The sequence below is a fragment of the Calliopsis andreniformis genome, chromosome 12 (genome assembly GCF_051401765.1).
Source record: "Calliopsis andreniformis isolate RMS-2024a chromosome 12, iyCalAndr_principal, whole genome shotgun sequence".
Taxonomy (NCBI): domain Eukaryota; kingdom Metazoa; phylum Arthropoda; class Insecta; order Hymenoptera; family Andrenidae; genus Calliopsis; species Calliopsis andreniformis.
Genome location: NC_135073.1, coordinates 755,093 through 775,623, shown reverse-complemented (window position 1 = coordinate 775,623; position 20,531 = coordinate 755,093). Strand labels below are relative to the sequence as shown.

Genomic DNA, 20,531 nt, shown 5'->3' with positions numbered 1-20,531 from the left:
TGTGCTTATATCTCATATCTTGGAACTTGTCAAGATTTTCAACTTTTCAACTTCGACATACAATAAAATTGTTCTCTTGTGGTTATCGTACGACATAAAAAACAGAAAAATGGACAAAAATGGACTTATTAAGTTCTTAGACGTGATCTTCAAATACGGAATTAATGTTTACAGAACGTCACATTCGTAAAAGAAAAACAGATTGTGGGCTGGCTTCTTAAAAGACTATGTTCCGCTACCTCTAGCGGTAGGGCAAAAGTAATAAGTGACATACTTTAAAAAAAGGTTTATTTAAAAAAAAACGGTGTAATATATTACTAGTTTTTTGGTTTGATTATGTTGTTTAATAATGTATGTTTACTGCCCTGTTCGACCTTTTTAAAAATTGTATGAAACTTAGAAGTTACGGAGTTAAAAATCCAAATTGTTACGTTTGTCCTTGATTTTTCCTACTAAAACTAGTTATATAAAATGAATTGAGTGCTTTAGCATTTTCAGTTAGTTCGATAATGTATATCCTAAATTGCACTTTTAAATACAAATTTAAGATAATATATTCGATAATGACAAGTTCATTTCTTTCAACATTATGAAGACACTTCTGTAAAGAGGAGAACTATTTTTCATTTGGTCAAAATACCCGAATAGATATCTTTGAAAAACGATTTATAATTTAGATAGCTTGTTAACTGATTGAGTACCAAACGTAAACAAACTTTGGAATTCGACATTTATTCCATTTACTTGGAACTGTTATTATTTTGGATGTCAAACAACTGTATGACAATGATGCTACTTAATAAACACGGTCAAATCGTGTAAGAGAAACAGAAAGATGGGCTAAAATTTATTTTGCAGAAGTACAATTAAAAAGTTTTAAATTCATTACTTGTCTATCTACAGAAAATAAAACAATATGAAATTACATACCGTTTTATTTAAAAGAATAAATGACCTTAAAATTTTTAAAATGTCAGTTTCTAAAGCAAATATGTTATATATATGTATGCCACATGGTATAAACACTGATACTATTCGAAGTTCTTTAAATTTGTTTCATGAAATTTTGTTCTATCTACTATTATTTTAAAGTTAAACATAATTTATTTAACCCATTCTTAGTTATGAGGTGATAACTTATATACACTATACTGAACTTAAAATTTACCTCTGTAAAAAACACGTGTGAAAATAAACAGCAGGCACATAGAACGTTGGTTGTATTATAAATTTATTTTAATCTAAATTTAATTCGTAATAAAAAATATCCTTTATCTTGATTTATCTAAAAATTGATTTACCGATGTGATTTTTTGTAAATACGTACTTGCATTCGTACAATTCTTCGACCACTTTTAGGTTTGATATTCACTTTGAATAGATTTTGAGGTCAAGTTGCACATTAACTGGGTCCTCAATAATTTCAATGATTCTGAAATATGTTATAAAAAGCAATATTTTGAACAACTTTTTTCTTTCAAATAATTGGCGGTCGGCTTTAATTTCGGAGATATTTGCAAAAAACTTTTGGTACTGTACATTTAAATTCTGTCGATATGTGTGCATCCGTGGATATGCATCAATAGTGCATCGGCAGACAACATATTATAACGAGTAGATTAAAAGATTCAAGTAAACCAATTTCAATAATTCTGAGTATTCTTCGATGAAATGGTTAAATTTCAAGAGAATAAGTACGGTAATGCGACTGATAACGCAGACGCTTGCCTTAACACATCATCGATATAATACAGAAACAGAATATCTTGTTTTCATTTTTATACTATATAAAAATAATTTCGAGTTCAGAATTAGTTTTAGTGATTATATCAGTTTTGACTAAACTTAAAAAAGGTAATTAAACTTGGTCCGGGTTAGGTTCGTTAGCGGGGAGGGGTTTAAGGAGGGGCAGCAGCCATTCCACCCCATAACAATGGACTGGATTCAACTTATTCCGAGGTTTCAAAAAAATAAGACAATTTGAAGTATCTGAGAACTGCATCTTCAGATCTATGAATATTTTAAAAATTGTTTTACTTTCTTAAACCCAGGACTAACTTGAATCCACTTAATTGTCATAAGGAACCCCTCCCCGAAAAAAATCTAGCACAGACCAACTCCAGTCACCTTTCTTTGCATAATATTAAACTGATGAATGTTGCGACCGGTCATGCAAAGTATCATTTAGAATTATTGAAATTGGTTTATTTGAGTCTTTTAATCTACCCGTTGTAATATGTTGTCTGCCGACCATTACGACGAGCGTAGAAAAGCAATAGACGAGCGGCGCGGTGGTTAGATACTGACGCATGCCCTTCCACGGACGTACAAGTATCGACAGAATTCAATTGTATAATACCAAAAGCTTTTTGCAAATATCTTCGAAACTAAAGCTGACCGTCAATTATTTGAAAGGAAAAAGTTGTTCAAAATATCGTTCTTTATAACATATTTCAAAATCATTGAAATTGGTGAGGATCCAGTTAATCTGCAACTTCACCGACATAAAATATCGTATTACTTATGGGATGCATTTCACGAAGTGACTATAAAAGATTTTGCTTTTTTTTGTATTCACGTTGTATCGCAGGGTAAATATTTTATGTACATACATCATTTCCATTTTCTGGTTATGTACTTTTACTCTGGTAATAAAGTACAATTGCAGTTGCTGCAAATGAAATACGCGTTCGCCATGTTTGAGGTGGTGTCTGTTCCAAGTGTCAGAGATAAATTAGCTTAATTTTTAAATTATTTGCCCTTGTGTCAATACTGCCAATTCAATCGATTCGATTCCCTGGTATTTCATCGCGGTTTTAACCTACCTAACCTACAAACCTAATCTGGAGAGGAAAATACGTACGGGCAGTCCCATTGGACCAGGATCTCCTTTGGCACCCTTCTCTCCCTGCAATGTGAAACAGAAAGCCACGCGTAAAAATGTGTATGTAGTAGATGCATTGTAACGTCTTGCTGTATCCGTTTAGAGTTTAGAGAGTTATCGTTAAGAGTTCTCTTATCAAGTATACATGTGTACAAGTATTGAGATTTATACAGTGTGTTCCGAATAATGGGATTAATTCGGTTTCAACGCTGTCATAAATTTTTCACGTAATTGATTAGTTATTTAATGCTTTAACTCTATAATTATAATAATTTACATCTGATGTGCTGATTAGCTCAAACACGCTTATATTTGTAAATTTATTTTTCAAAGTAATATTTCATAAAGAAATTTCGAATTATAAACTTTTAAATTTTGCTTATAGATTTATTACTATCGTCTAATGTATGTAAATTTACACGTAATTTCGAAATTTTGATAATGAACATGGAATCCTAGTTTTGACCCTAGTTACAAAGCCTAGACTCTAGTTAATACATGTTAACATTTACGTTGTGCTGTTATAATTCAGTTCTCAAATTGGCCCATCAAAACAAATTAGCATATTTCAATTTACACCATTACTTTAGAACACTCTGCGTGTACTTAATTATTATACGTGAAAACATATGTATAAAACCAATTTATGCAGCGTTTCTAAACACTTTTACAATGTTAAGAAGTGTTGACATTATCTAATTAAAGTGCGCATTATCTAATTAAAGAAGTTTTTAATAATTGATTACTGACAGGATCGCCTTTGGCGCCATCATGTCCTCGATCGCCCTTGATACCAGGTGGACCCTGAAGTCCAGGAGCACCAGCTGGACCAGGTGGTCCTGGTGGACCCATTATCTATGAAAAATCAATCACACGATGTGGCACAATTGAAAAAGTATTATTCGATTGCTGTCATTTTCTGATAAAGTAAAGTATGAACAGAATAAAATCTTCAAATAATTTTTCTACTCACCACTTCGCCGGCATTTACTTCGAATGTACCGTCTCCCTAAAACAAAATGTTCGCTTTAGTCATCGTTCTCTAATGATTTCTTATTAAAGATAGTTCTCTGTAACAATTTTACAAAGGTATATAGCTGAAATATACATACCTGCCTCCGTCTGAGTTTTCTATTTTTCTGTTGTTGGAGATCCGAAAACATCATGAAAAGAAATAAATATTATCGTTAAATGAAAACCGATTTAGACGTACGTCGTTCAAATGCCATGTTCGGTCCTCAATTTCAAAGTAATTGACACGACAACCATTATACGTTTATCATTGAAAGCAAGGACTTAGAATCACTCAAAGATTGATGGGTATTCAACAACTCTTATACTCATTGATCTGAGCTTTCTAGACTTGATTATATCTTCGTTATTGATTGTGAATAAAAGAGGAGTTCAATGTCTCATCTGTTAAACGTAAAATATTAAATAGTAAAAGACAGACTCACCGATTCGCCTTTCTCCCCTTTTTCACCTTTCAAACCTGGATAGCCCTGTTTACGGAGAATATCCACAAGATTATACATTGGTTAAACGATCAAACAAATAATACTTCAAGTCAGTGTTATTCGAATTTTATTCACATGTAAAACGAGCTGCCCCTATTCTGTCTCCAATCTCCATTAGCATGCATCAAAATGTTCTAACAAATAATATCTATAAGAGTACGTATAACACGTAGGAGAAAACAGAGTCATGTAAACAGTGTTGGGGAAAATCTTATTCGTAATTAATGAAAATAAACGTCCAATCGAATAAGAATTTATTTGAATAAGAAGTTATTCAAATAACTTTTTTACATAAGAATTTATTCGAAAAAAATTTACTTATACTATATTATATAGTAAATAAACGAAATAAAGCGTACTGAACGTGAAAGTTTTCAAATACTATGAAATGACTGTATTAGAAATTAAACATACAATGTAGGTATATTACTAGTAGGATAATAATGTGTAATTACTAGTAGGATAACACTTTTAAGTCGAAACCAAGACAATCAATAATTACTATTCGTATCATTACTCGAATATGTTATTTTAATAAGTAATAATGAATTATTTGAATAAATAGAGACAATCAATTTTTATAAAGAAAATATTTTACAAGTAGGTAGTTAATAACGAGTTAATTAAAAGGAATGTATTCGCATAATTATTTTAGATAAATATCTATCTGAAATAATTTGAATACTGTTCAATTCTGGGTGTAAAGTGTTTTATTCATCAATTCGTGGTCAGCACTGGTTCAAAGAATCACTTACCGGAGGGCCGGGTAAACCTGGTGGGCCCATCAATCCAGGAGGTCCTATGTCACCATATTCGCCTTTTTCACCTTTAGGTCCAGATATACCCTAAACAAACATTAAGGTTGAATTTACATAGTAATAGAATAGTTCAATAAATTTGAATACTAAGGTAAACCTTAGTTTTAAAGATATACGCTAAACTATTTTTGATATTGCATATTTTGAAAGTTCGAGAAAAGAATGGGATAGTTTTCGGATTGGATCGGCTTAAATAGGTCTAGGTCAAATACGAATCAGATCTGAATTAGGTCTGGGTTGGATCTGAATTAGATCTGGGTTAGGTTTAAGTATTTGTGTACACGGGAAAGAAACACAGATGAAACTGTGTTTGGATAATCTAGGTATTTTGAAGAGAACAAACCCTCAGGGTCCGACCACTTATTCATATTTCGGTTATTGCAACGATTGTTATGTTCAGACCTCCCCGACAAGAACTTTTAATAAATTAATTGGGCGTATATTCAACCACATTTGTTAACTGAACTAAGTAGTTTCTGTCGGGATTTATGTATACGTATCACTGATTGAAAAACACTTAGCCTAGATAGGAGACAGAAACACAATTATTGAAATTGATGAAGCTAAAATAGGAAAACATAAATATAACAAAGGCTGTCTTGTTATTACTGATATCTGTAAATATATTACATTTAAAAAGGCAGATCAAAGACCGTATAAATTCTCTTGAATATCAGCGAGTCGCGTCCACCATTACCGTTGAATTAAGCATATTTTTCGTATTAATATCGAGAGGTTGGGGCAACTAGATACATCTCAAGGCATTTTCTTACATCAGACAGTGTATAGTGATCCTCAAGGGAATGATCAAACAAGGTGGTGATGATTGCTAATTGGTTGAGAGTTATTTGCGCCTAAAATGTAAATAGATAAAGACAAAAAATGTGAAAAAAAAGAAAAGTATAGTGTTCCTATGCACCTGAAGTGTTTCGCATACATTCCGTGCGTTTTGTTTTTACGCATAGTTTAAGTTACGTATGCACCTGTATATTCACTTCTGGCTTAGGAGCAATTTACTGTGGTTGCCCGATCACTCCTTTGAGGATCACTAATTTTGTATGTTATTTCTGAAGAGTAAGATTTTGAATTGTGGCCTCATAGTTAGATCCCAGGTTACGCCTAATGCATCTTACGATAAGTACGGTTCTTAGTTACATATATTTAGATTTTGGTGATTTAATATTTCCAGATTTATTAAAGATGAATATAAATTGAAATGTATATTTTAAAGTGCAATCAAAGGATGTAAATCCTCCCTTATAAACTGTCTCCTCTAGAACAATATAAGGCTTTCAGGGTAAGTTAGTTATTTATGTCTTTTAATCGCAACAATATGAACAAAGAAAATGGAAAATAAAATCATAAATATTAACAAATCATTGTAATGCTAAGAATAAATGTTCAAAACATTTATTAATATTTATACAAAAAACTCAAGTATGTTTCTTAGGTATTTAATTTGTGATAGTCTACCATCATGTAGACTGTACTATAACAGGTGAAAGAAAATTTAAATTCTACATGATAAAGTAGCATGAAAATTTACAAGTAGAAATACCAAAGCAATTCAAATGACTATTCCTTATACTCATTTTACTCTTTTACAAATATTACCTTTCTCTTAATCAGATCTTTAAATAAAGATTACTATTGTGAATTATATACTGTTCTAAAAATTTGTAATGTTGACACTTCTTTAAAAGTAGACATACATTAACCTCGATAAGTTTAGGATTAAAATTGTTTGTGGAAAGCGCCAAAGGTGCAGTAACCCGTCATCACTGTTAAGCAAAAATTCTGTAAATGAGCGAACGGAGTTTATGGTTTTCCCGTACGTTGAAGTATTAATTGTGCAAAAATAATAAGTACTTTTGCCAATCTTGCGTGGTATATTCATAGAACTCTCACTTTTTTTTGTAGTGACCTTATATTTGATTAATATTTCATTAACTATAAGTTCATGATAAATAGAAAATAAAATATAATAACGTGTAATATAATAATGAAGAAATTCTTGTTGCACTTCTAATCGTTTGTTGGTACTTTTTTAGCCTAAGAGCACACCTACCGATAATCAGTGAACGATGATGTTGTCGATCTAAAGGTTGATTACAGATTAAATAATTTTTCTTCCTCTATTTAATGGATACAAAAAACAATCGATATATAGAACTTGTAATCAGCCTTTAGACCGGCAAAATTGTCGGTCACCGATTGTCGGTATGTATGCTCTTAGCGTTAGAAACAGCTTCTTAAGAAGCACAATATAATATAATTTTGAATATTTTATTTAATATGACAACATTTATTTGTGTCAAATATGTTTGCATATTTGAAATAATTAAAGAGTTATAACGAAATATCTTTTACTCAAAAAGTATACTGAATCAATGATTCAGGAATACATATGTACACTGTGTCTTCGGATACAAGTGGGAGAAATTTATGGAATGATTTTAGACGTCAAAGACAGACGAAACTCAAGAATAATGAAATTACGTTTAAGCCTTCCGTTTTTAATTATTATATATAAGTATTTCAAGAAAGTAGTGGCTATCAACACACTTCATACAGCCATGGTAGGATTCTATATAAACACTATCTACTAGTTTAAAGATTAAAAATGATATATCTGCTCTAAACACGAGGCAATGAGGGTAGTAAGGGCGAACTCAACAAATTCGAATTTCGAGAAAAACGCTTTTTATCTATGTTTTATAAGAGTGAATAAAATAAAATGTATTTTTGAAATGGTTAAATTCACCCTTACGCCATCAACGCCTCATATGCACTATTCATTAAATGTTTTAATCAACCGGAACTGTCAATTTCGAAAAAGTATATTTAATACATAATATGATATATCCTATAACGTATAGAACAGTAACAGTATATGTAAACAGTAAGAATTATTAGAGTAATATTCTAGAATATTTTTAAATATTAAAATATTAGGTCCTCCGGAAAGTTCGTGCCGTTTTTATACGTACAATATACATATTTAATGACTTAATATTCTCGGAGATGGAAGAGTTGGATGATTTATCAAAATTTTGTTATGAATTGTACGACTATTAGAAAGAAATATTAACTGCCTCGAATCTTTACTTTAAGCAAGATTCAGTTATGTATTAGCAGAATCCTTGTTGCTGGTTGGAATCGATACTACTGGCAGAAAAAGGTGTTTAGGAGTTTAAGGTCAGGTCGGCGGAATAACTGACCTGAAAGATCTTATTCTAGTTCAGGTATTCACAACTACCCTTTTGGCAGACGCGTTCAAGACCACACGTTAAGTAACTTTGACAATGAAGTGGGGAGCAATTGGAATACTAGAAGAGGAGGAATTCTGTGTGCATACAGGGTGATTCATAAATACATGACGATACTTCATGCGATAAATCTATACATTAAAACAAGTAAAAAACGTTTTATGAACATATGTCCCATACTCCTTGCTTTTTGAGTTACAAAGGATAAAGAAAATGTTCCGAGTATCCGCATCGTATCACAACGTACGCTACTGCACGCCTTAGTATTTTGTTCTTATCTAACGTTTAGATAATCAATACCATCAACATTGTACGATTTATTAATAATCTAAACTCGAAGTCAGTATCTTAATTTCACGAGTTTAGTACACCTGTAAAAGTGGCAAAATGATCGTGTGCACTTCTACTGAAATAACTGATATGTGCATTTTATGTATAGTTTTGCCAATGGAAGTGAACAATGTGTAAGAATTACGAAAAAGAATATGTACAACATGGGTTTGAGACTATTCGAGGAATACCTGACATTTTTGAACGAGTATGGAACTCAACGCTAAGGCGTGCAGTAGCCTGTGTTTAGGCACGAGGCGAGCACTTGGAACATGTTCTTTAATTCTTTGTAACTCGAAAAGCAAGGAATATAGGACATATGTTTATATGACGTATTTTACTTATTTTAATGTGTAGATTTATCCCCTGAAGTATGGGCATGCATTTATGAATCACACTTATAATGCACCGCTGTCCAAATACGAGTTCACGAGCCTTTTGGAATTCTTACTCCAAAAATTATTTGGAAATCACGCGACTCTATAAAAACGGCTATGATAAATTAGTATTTTTATCATTTGAAATACTCCAAAACTAAGTACGACATACGTATTACTGTTCAATTTTTTGAAAAAAGAGTCTTGATGATGTTGCTATTTTTTGATACATCTATGTATACTCAGCTCAGATGAATTTGGCCGTAACGACACTCGCTATGTCTTTCTTACACGGCAGCCATCGAATAAGAGAGAAAGAAGGAGAGATACAAAGTGTCGGTACATGTATATACAGGGTGTCACAAAATTGGTGAGGCAAGCGGAAAGGGGGTGATTCTACATAAAAAAATAAAATGAAAATGTAGAATAAAAATTATTGATATCACGCTTCGTTTTCGAGGGTCCTTACCTACTTCTTGCCTTTGTTTGGCGTATTTCCTTTTTAACTAATTCGGTTGGAATTTAATCGACGACTATGAGTGCCATAAGTGTCTATATGTATAAGCAGAGGTCAGACCATGAGTGGACCACGTGCAATTCACTTTTAGACCGAAGTAGCTATCACATGTGAGAGATGTTATTCCACGTTAAATAATTCAAGGATTCACTTAGCGTCGTCTTCGAGGTGATTGAAAAGTGATTTAGGAAGGCTTATGTTGCGGTTTCATTTAATTCAAATTTAAAGCAGTAAGAAATAGTGTCGTAACCTACAGATATTTAAGCAGCAAGGTAGAGTCTGAATGCTGAGTCACTTTGACCAACCACAGAAGTTGCATTCGTATTACCAAAAGGCATAGCCTTGCCCACTGTGTGGCCAGATTTTTCAGGAACAATATTCTTATTCTTTGACCACACAATGTCAAGTCGCTTTCTATAACCTAACATTTTTCCAATAACAAACCAAAACAGACGATAGTTAGAAGCAGTATTGCCATATGCCGGGACAAAATGTCTTCCAGTGACGTCATACAGTCAGAGAGTAGGAATACTGCACGGTATTTGACTGTACTGTCTGCGGTATCCCTATTCTTCTACTATACGACATCACTGGAAGATATTTTGTTTCAGCACATGGTAATATTGGTTGGAAGACTCAACGTGGTCACCAGCCATAGGATTGTTTAATATCAATCACTCCCTTTTCAGGTCATACGCAACCTATATATCCCAGTCATAAACTATCAAAGACCAAACATCGTACGGTCATTTTTATTTGAACTCTCTCTAAAAATGCATGGTCGCTAACAATTGTGTTACAGTTCGATATTAAATGATAAGTTAGTTATAGTGAAATATAATAATAAATTAGTGTTTAATTACATAGAGTGTAATTTATCGATCCAGAAAGAAACCTAACACATTTATCTGTCTGGTTCTTCTAGTAACTCGGGATCAATGTATGGCTGGTTATCCAACAGAGGGTTAGGGTAGGATATTTGTCCTCCAAAATCTTGCTCACAGTTAAAATTTTTAAATTCACTTTTTTCGCAACCTAATCCTATATAAGTGTACTATTTTTATATGTTTTTAAATTACTACGTATGTATATGAGAGCATGTAAAGTGTTTGTTAAAAACTATTTCTTAATTATTAACTCTGACAAATTGGCATAAAATAGCCACAATTCATGGTTATGTATTTAACAAATAGCTATAACAGTGTATAGTTATAGACATAAGTAATAGATATAAAGATGTAAATCAATAGTTAGAAAAATACACAAATTGCTACGTATGATATTGAAGGTTTTTCCACAACTGAATAATCGTTTATTCATCCACTGAACATATGCTGATTAACAGTGGAATTGTTAGAAAACACAGTCGTGATGGTAACATTGTCACTTTTGATTTTCATTTAATATAATACTCATTTCACGTTTTTGTCTCTCCTACTTGGTATAAAGCAACTTTTAATATTTGTGGCAGAAAAAGAAAGCGACATATGTCATGTTTCCAAAAAATTTGAGTTTATGCTTTAATTAAAATCTATATAGTATAATTTGTATTTATGGCAAGGATGAAATTGAAGGAACTTTTCCTGTCAAAAATGAGAATGTAACGAAACACATTCATAATACAGATTCGATTTTCGAAACTTCAAAGTTAATTTCATAAAACATGAGATTTCCGCTCTTTTGAAGGTGATCTTCAGCATGATAATATACAAAGGTTATCCTTACAATATTATGATAACAAAAATGTTATTCTTTTTAAAAGATGGTAAAAATAAAAAATTTTATAAATGTAACAGTGAAAAAAATATTTCTCCAGAAGTAATATTTGACATATTTAAATAAATAACCGCAACGAAAAATGAATTTAACAAAATATCTGTTTTATTTACTCAAGTTGGCTAGAGCAGCGTTTCTCAACCTTTTTGCTACATGACCCAATATATTTGTTCCTGATGGTATAACAACCCAAATGTTTTTAATATAAAACTTTTAAAAATATGGTAGATCGAAGTAACTGTATATTACATAAAATTATGATGCAACATAGTACATCTCTACTGAGAGCAGTTCAAACCAATTTTGATTTATAATTAATACTTCGGTTCTTTGCGTTGGTATAAAGTAACAGTTATCATTTCATCGCACTATTAAAAATTTAACATGACCCAATATTGTGTCGTGATCCATACGTTGTGAAACGCTGGAGTAGAGCACCAGATACATGAAAATGTATTTTTAAAAGAATAGTTTACTTACTGGTAACCCTGGAGGGCCTTGGATACCAACTTCACCATCTGTTCCGTTAAGACCAGGTAATCCAGGTGGTCCTTGATCTCCTTTTGGTCCTGAAAATAGGAATTTCTACTGATAAAAAGTAAGCAATTCATTCTTACAATGTTTATATTAGCCATAGAGTCTTCTCGTCACTAATCAGGGATATTACTTAAGAGTAACACGTCGATTTTAATCAAATTATACAAACTAACAGAATAGATAAAAATATTATACGCGTATTTTTTGTTAATAGCAAGCGTCCATATCTAATGGGTGAAAATAGCCTTCAAAGTTAGGTATCGAACACATATGTTATCCAATATGTTAGAAGAATTGAAATTAGAAAATTGTGTACTTTTTGGCACAGTTGACAATGTAAACAGTTTTTAGAAATATCAATTTGATTGAAAAATATATTAAGACATTACAGTTTTTCCTTTGTTTTTCTTAAAAATTGTTGATGAAATTTCGCATGAATTTGCCGACTTAAACTACGTACCAACATAAGAAATATGGGTATTCTGAAATATTCAATTTTGATTTTGCTGGTAAAAATACAGATCACTATATTAAAATGTGTTATTTTCTTGAAACTGGGCTTTAACTAATATATTATAGACAAGATTGTCAATTTCTATAATACCTGAATGAGTCATTATTATATCATAATCATGAAATAATCATTCGCAGTGTAGTTATAATCTTTGCTTGAGTACAAATAGAAAATCGGCATTAACATCATTTTTTAGCATAGTCCCTTTACTTTTCAAAGCATTTGGTTCATTGTTCAAAAAGCTTTCTTACGTCCCCAGAAAATATCATTTTCGGCTGAGCAGTGAGCTATTCATGTACCACTTTCTTTACTTTTTGGTTTAAACTGCTCTCCATCCACTGCTCCACGATGCCTCTTTGAGTGAATTAAACACGTGATAGAAAGGACAAGACCGAGGAAGTACTGGACCATGTAAGACCCAAAGAACTGTAAAATCAATTTCCCTGCGGATGGTAACCTTTTGCACTGACTCTTATCGTCAGATTAGTTCGCAATGATGGATCTATTTTTTATGAACAACGATGATTCTGTCTAAACAGATGTTAAGGAGCTGTTGATTTACCTTTGACCAAAAAATTCAACAAGTGGTGCATGGGTGGCTTAATGCTTAGCCGAAAATGTTACTTTGAGTATATCAGAAAATTTTTTTCATGATGGACCAAGCGCGTTGGAAAGTAAAGGACTATGCTAAAAGATATGTTAATGTATTTTATTAATATTCAATAATAGTTTTATTAATTTCATGCAATTAAGGCCCTATTTCGAGCAAATCATCAATTTGGAAGTCAAAACCTAAAATTACTATGCAATGATTTTCGAGATATTAAGCGAAATATGTCTTCGCTGCTACTATTGAGAACTTTTGTCACATCCTAAATCTGGACGATCGCGATAACAAAAATACGTGTTTAATATTATTGACTGTTCTGCTAGTCTGCGAAGTTTTTATCTGAAATCTATGTGTTACATTTAAGTGATGTTCCTTTATAAGTCGAATCGATCATTACCTTCTTCTTTGCTATTCTATTTATTTGCTCACATCCTTACTCATTCGCATCAAAACACTCTGAGTCATTCATAGATACACAATTATGGATTCAGGTACATAAACAGATCTAAGACATTACTGAGCAATTTCCTAAGGTACAGAAAACTTGAACATGTGGAATTTGCTTAGGATTTGATGTGAGATATTGATGAAAGGCTTCACGCATATTCAATTGTAATGGAGTTCTACAAAGACAATCTGCGGTTTATGAAAAACATGTGGCTGACATTATGACGTTGTAGTTACAGCCAATTTCAAATATTTTACTTTTTTAATTTCGGTAGGATGCAAGGATATGGCTTCTACAGTGGCCTATGTGTGACATTTTGAATTTTAGAAAATAATACTTTTCTATTTTGAACTTGCATTATTTTATGTGTAATATAGTTTCTTAACCGTTATGTTAATGTCAAAAATAGCTTTAGTATGTACAAAGCTAAATTTGGAGGTTCAAGGACTACCGATCCTGTCATCTTAACTTTCTGATTGTTTTCATAAACATATATGTTTGTAAATATGGGGTGATTCTCTTGGTTAGAGACTCAAAAACATAGCGAGAAAGTGCATAAGAGCACAGTCGATGTCTTACGTCACAATAGATTCCCGCTGTGATGTTTTCACGGCGGCATTGCTTTGAATCTCTTAGCGAAAGGATCACCCTAATAGGATCACTCTATTATTTATATTTGGAATATTTGAAAATTTTAAACGAAAGGTTTTCCTTCGCTTACGGCTATAAGGCAAACAAATTGAGTTAATAATTTGATTGAAGTCCATAAAGTGGAATTTGCATTTTTAACAAAAAATTTTCAAAAATTTTGAGGATCATCAATATCTCGAAGATAAAAATATATAACTTATATTATATTGCTTTACAATCACAGATAGATGTATGTGAAACAATGGCATTTAAATTTCAAAATGTTTAGCGACGTAACACTATATAACTAATCGCTAAAGTATTAACATATTATACGTTATTTTGTTAAGAATTGTAAAGTAATGTTATTTTATTATAGGTTTGCAATTCCATGCTCCACTTGTGTTACGAATGGAGGAGATATATTACAAATACTACTTGTATTTCCTATATTACGTTATGTGATTAGGGCTCATTGTTCATTTATCTTAAATTGATTCGATGCGCCAGTTCAACGATGATTATGTTACAGTAAAATGATTGTTAAGTTGTACTTCATTATCTATTTATATTACTTTTTTCTTGCATTTTAACCGAAAAAACAGATTATTATACGCAGCGTTAAATTGGGTTCACAAGCATGAAAATCGAATAATTAATAATTTGAAGTATCCCCTACGCTCTACACGATGAGAGTTATCTCAAGACATGTTTCGAGGCAAGTAATGGGTTCGAGATTATTTGGAATTATTTCGAATGTCTTTGTGTCTTCAAAGCTTAGACCATGCATACTTAGACATGGTTTCAGATAAGTTGCCTGAAGCAAAGATAAAATATCTACGTGACATTACATGTGGACAAGTTGTATGAGCTGTGCTAGTATTATATACATATACTACCTATGAAGTTTCAAAAGAGCGATATATCAATGTTACAAACATATAAAACTATTTTAATATTTGACTTGATCATGTTGTTAATTTTTCTAAGAAATAAATAAATAAATAAATAAATGTATACGAATATTCTTTTTAAAGTATACAAGATAATATTTTTTATAAGTATATATTTTAATCATTGATTTTTATTTTACTTTTACAATTTTAAATAGTGCTCATTATAACATATTATAGAGATTATAATTTTGTATTTATTTGAATTTGATATTGAGATATTGATAATATCCTGTAAAAGGTGTCTAAGTAATTATTTTCTGAAGACTTGTTTTAGACTAAATAAGTAATAAAAATATGAATAATACACAAATGTTTGGAAAAAAATTATTTATCTCTAATTGTAGATCATAAAATAAAATAGTTTTAGTCCATCTGTTACGTATTTTTATCATATACTAAATTGTTGCCTATATATTGTTGTGTTTTCCTTGCATCCATAAGCATAGCATGTTTGCACCATTTTTAATAATTTATAACGTGAGTTAATGCTGTGTCAACTATTTTGAATCATTTTTGTTCACATGTGACGTTACACTTTCCACCTTATCTTTGCTTCACTCGGATTCCTGAATTTCCTATGTACACTATGCAGGCTGCGTCTAGTAACATATATGGTCTAAGCTTCAAAGATCGAATAAGAATCAAAATGATCCGAAGTGGTCTGATCCCATTACTAGTCGTGAGACATGCCTGGACAAAAGTTTCATCGCGTAGTGCACACGAGATACATAAACCTGTACAATGTATGTATCTCATTTTATCTGTAATTTCATTAGACTAAGAAATATTAGAGACAAAAAAAATTAAATCAAGGAATAGCTGAGAGAATTTATAGCAAAACTAATACTATATTTTGAGTTAAAACTACACGAGAGAAACAACAAAATTCATGGAAATATTTATATGTCAAATTATCGCTCTATAAATAAATCAGTGCAGTTCACGAGTGAAGTGCCTTTTGTAATTTTGTTTCTCTTTGTACATCATTGCCATGAAACAGACATTGTTCAGAAAAAGATCAACAACACCAACATAATATTATACTCGTACATAATACAGTCAATGACTGAAGTTAGAATGCGAGATATTGTTTAAGGTACAAATCTTAATTTGTACATCACTAAAATATACAAACTTGAAAATAAAAGTTAAGATGACAGATGAAAAAATAATTATTCTAAGTACTAAGTTCTGATTTTTTTCATGTACGGAGAGTAAGGTAAACTAACAATTAATAGCAATGGAAAAATAGTTATATAAAATTATGTTTACGCGTAAAACATAATAGCGACACGAAATCAAAATATGAAAAAAATTAAGATTAGCTCATGCAAAGTTTTAAACCAACACCCTTACATCTTGTTTAATTTCAGCGGCAAAAGATATTTGACTATCTTATACGTACATTTTCTAATTATAATACATTGTATGTCTATTGATAGTATTCATTAAACCCATATAGATACATGGTTAATGCAAGGTTGGCCTGATTGTGTCAATTGAAGTATTATAAAAAGTGTAAATATCTATATATACCTGCTTAAAACACCTCAACAAATGTATAACATACTGTATACCAGAAAAGGGTCATTCTTTATATAAAAATAACATGAAACTGTAGAATTGAGGTACTTCGTATAAGATTCCATTTTTATGAAAATATTATATTATAAATTTCTTGAAAACATTTAAGTTAACTTGTTACTACTTGTAAAATAACGAAGAATAAATATTTGTCAAAAATCTGTCGTGTTATTTGACTTTCATTATCGATGTTACAACTACTAATAATGAAGTAAAAATTCATTATGCTTTCGTTAACTGAACATTTCTTGCATAGGTCAATGAATTTTGAAGGTGGATATTTTTAACAGAAGTACAAAAAGATATGATACATACGTATAACTTCACCCAACACTGATGTATTTTTGTAATCGTCATTCTTGAAAACCAAGTTTTAGGCACGAACATTATTCCACCTTTTTCAAAAAGTCACTACTTTCTCAATAGTATCATGAATTATATCTTTTATAATTCGAGTGGAATTCTCTTAAAAAATCCGTTTGCCCATGTTAGGATAACAATTCAGTTAAGTGAGAGGGAAATGGCGGAGACCCCAAAAGCATAGTAAAGAGCATCCTGAATTGGGTGTAAAAATGTCATCATGTTAGGAAAGAAACCTAAAAAGTAATCGCTGCAACGGTGAAGAGGCAAGAGAATCATCTCCCATATCTTTCTGTAATGGTGCAGAAGAATGGCTCGTAAAAATCTACCTGATGAGCCTGTGTCTCCTTTGATGCCCTTTTCGCCTCGGTAACCCTGTTCACCGGGTTCACCCTTTAGGCCCGGTAGGCCCGGTGGGCCTCTCATCAATGCCACACCGCTCTCACCCTTGATACCCTATAATACAACACTGTAAGGACAGATCCAACCAGGTCCTCCGTCTTTCGTACAATCTTTCAAAAAATTTCTCCTTTTTATGACGAGCATTAATTCGTTTTACTTTTCCTTGGGAAGGAGGGGTGGAAGGAAAGGATTCGTTTTGTCGGATACTATCCTCGGTATAAAGTACTACATTTGATCGATTGCGGCACGTATTTTTATACTTTATTAGATTCTTTTTGGTGTTGTCTAGAAATGTGTATAAGATAGAAACAAAGTTGAATAATATCTATACGTGCCAAAATCGGTTGATATTGTTCACACTACAACTGAAACAACGAAATCTAGACACAATAACTAGCGTTTAATCGATAACATGGTAGAAACTACTACTAGTGTCGCATGCAATCGACAACAACGGGAGCAGTTGTTAGTGGGATCAAATTTAGTGGAAACTGGAAGTTATCGAAAATTCTTTCTTTTCTTCTTGATTCTCTACACACGCATTTTTAAGGCATGTACTCAATTGGTATGCTATAAATTTTAATTTTATATTCTTCGTAAATTTCGATCTACATGATTATCGTAAAATATATTTTAATAAATGCAATATTGTCACTAATTGTTACTTTGGAATTTTTACTTTTATAACGTTTTTATATATTCAATCGTTTATAAACATTTAAAAAATCATACATATTTTCATACTCATTTTTCATTTTTTTCACTAAAGGAGTTTTACATTATTAATTTCCGATCATATTATTGGTAAAAATATATTTAAAAGTTAGTAGCCTTGAAAGCAACTATTATATTTATCATAATTTTTTGGATAAGATTTATTATACCAGAATGTAGACAATTTATTACATAATGACTAATATTATACGTATCAAGTATAGATTCGAGATTTTCACGGACCGACGTTATACAGTTTTTACTGTTGAAATTTCCGGTTGTAAACCGTGTCCTTTCAGAAGTATTATCCCAACGTTTCATCAACAATTACTCTGCTAACCAATCAAAAGCACTTCTGATTGATGAGCAATAATATGTAATATGAACAGATACGTATAATAGTGGAATACCACTAGGCACACATCAACATCAATGTGTTATAGGACCCTCTGATGAAGCTAACTGCTATATTGGCGAAACGAAATCATTTTTCTGAAAGGACATGGTTTACATCCGTTAACCTCAACAGTAAGAACAAGTATTAGGTAATTACATAAAGGAAAATAAATATTAAATCTGTAAAGTATCTTCTAATTAATCAATCTTCAAGTGAAACTAGTTGCAAAGAAATCTCCTTCGTTCGACAAAATGTCAGTTGCAAGAATTCGCAGTGAAAGAGAAACGAGAACACGAAGAAAGGAATGAATTAGAAAAAGGATCGAAAAACATTAATAAGAAAGACATTGGTATTACGCGTAACATTAGCGGCATATAATATAATACAAAGATGAAATTGAAAAAAAAAAACAGTAAAGCTACATTGCTTTTCTAAGGGCTATTTGATACTTACGCGACAATCGCAGGTTCGCATCGATCACCGGTCGATAAAGTTGCGAGAGCCTCAAAGCCAGGAGTAGTAGTGGTTATTAGTTATTAATGATTCGAACCGACACACAGGGAAGAAGTAATGTGATGTTACTTGCTACATTAAACACAAATTAGTTACACAAGCTACGTACTCTACGCCAACTGCTACTGATTAAAGCGATCAATCTCTCCCTCTCTTTCTCTCTTCAGTTCTTCCTCTCATTCATCCCCAATTTTCTCCCGTATCCACACTTCCGCTCTCTTGTTACAATTAGGGTAACGCAACTGTTATTAGGGTACAGATAGATATTTGTTAGCTCGGTCATTGTACTCTGCGACGTGGCAGCTAGTTAGAGGCATCGTACGTTGTGTCAAGAACTCCAATGCTCGAGGAGATTCGAACGATTAACGTATTCATTGCTTCAAAAATTGAAACTGGTTCCTTTAAGTTACAATGGCTAGTTTTACATTTTGATTACCATGAAATTTTCAAGCTGCCGAAATTCACGTCCTAGTGAATGAAGGACACCTTCTGCCAAGATCTCTCGAGTTTCCCATAGTTTCACTATTTGCTTTGTTCCTGCTGATCTACTAATAAACGCTTCTTAATTTCAATAGGAATAATTTATTGATGCAATAACGACGAAAGCGTTTGTTTGCAAATGTCCTCGAGAACCGATTGTTCGTCAGACCTGCGAATATACTTACGGTCAAGCCTTAAAACAAGGACATGTTAAATTGTGGGAAATTGAATAGCTTTGATGCCGTGGTTACAAGAGTTTAGCGTACTACTGTGAATTCAGAAATTAAGTTCTGCTTTTTTGCTACGAATAACGCCTCTGTTTACCGTATTGTCTCTTCTGCGCTCTTCCATTAATGGTTCTTTTAAGCCAAACTACGATCTCAGTTTGTACGTATACGTGTTATTTGCTGCCACCAACGTTTTTCTTTTGACGATCTTTGCGATTCTGTCCTCTTTTATACATATTTGTCAAATTAGTCGAGACAACGATACGAGACTCACGAAGAATCATTTCTTCCTTCATTTTTTCTTTTAGCGTATTTGATGGTTACAGTTACTTGTATTAATATTTGAACATCTATTTTTGAATCCTTACTCTTCACAATAAGAAACAAAATTTGTAACACTATCATATTCTTTTAAGATAAGATATCTTCTTTTACGGTTCCAATGTTGTTTCACATAAAGTGTCTTTAAATATTGCTATAGAACACCAAAATCTTTTTACGTCATAACATTTAATTAATATTTAAGGGAAACTTTTATCATTATTTTAAGAATCACACTATAAATTCGTAATCATACTTTCTTGTTATCGTAATTTAATATAAATTCCAAAATTTTGAATAATCATCGTGGAACTGATAAGAAGTATTTATTATCTGGATATAATAAATTT

At 31.8% G+C, this 20,531-nt stretch overlaps 1 protein-coding gene across 13 annotated transcripts in view; it reads right to left on the bottom strand.

Annotated features, from left to right (window-relative positions):
* The window catches only part of LOC143186325 (uncharacterized), a 451,287-nt gene that overhangs the window by 56,075 nt on the left and 374,681 nt on the right, over positions 1–20,531 (bottom strand). For 12 of the 13 annotated variants that reach the window (XM_076389907.1, XM_076389912.1, XM_076389911.1 and 9 more), the window contains 8 exons: positions 17,457–17,583; positions 11,969–12,057; positions 5,157–5,246; positions 4,342–4,386; positions 3,997–4,023; positions 3,858–3,893; positions 3,635–3,739; positions 2,864–2,908 (listed from right to left, as the gene is read on the bottom strand). In XM_076389907.1, the coding sequence (XP_076246022.1) occupies positions 2,864–2,908; positions 3,635–3,739; positions 3,858–3,893; positions 3,997–4,023; positions 4,342–4,386; positions 5,157–5,246; positions 11,969–12,057; positions 17,457–17,583 (564 nt within the window). The remainder of the gene's footprint in view (positions 1–2,863; positions 2,909–3,634; positions 3,740–3,857; positions 3,894–3,996; positions 4,024–4,341; positions 4,387–5,156; positions 5,247–11,968; positions 12,058–17,456; positions 17,584–20,531) is intronic. The other variant, XM_076389915.1, reaches the window with a different exon arrangement.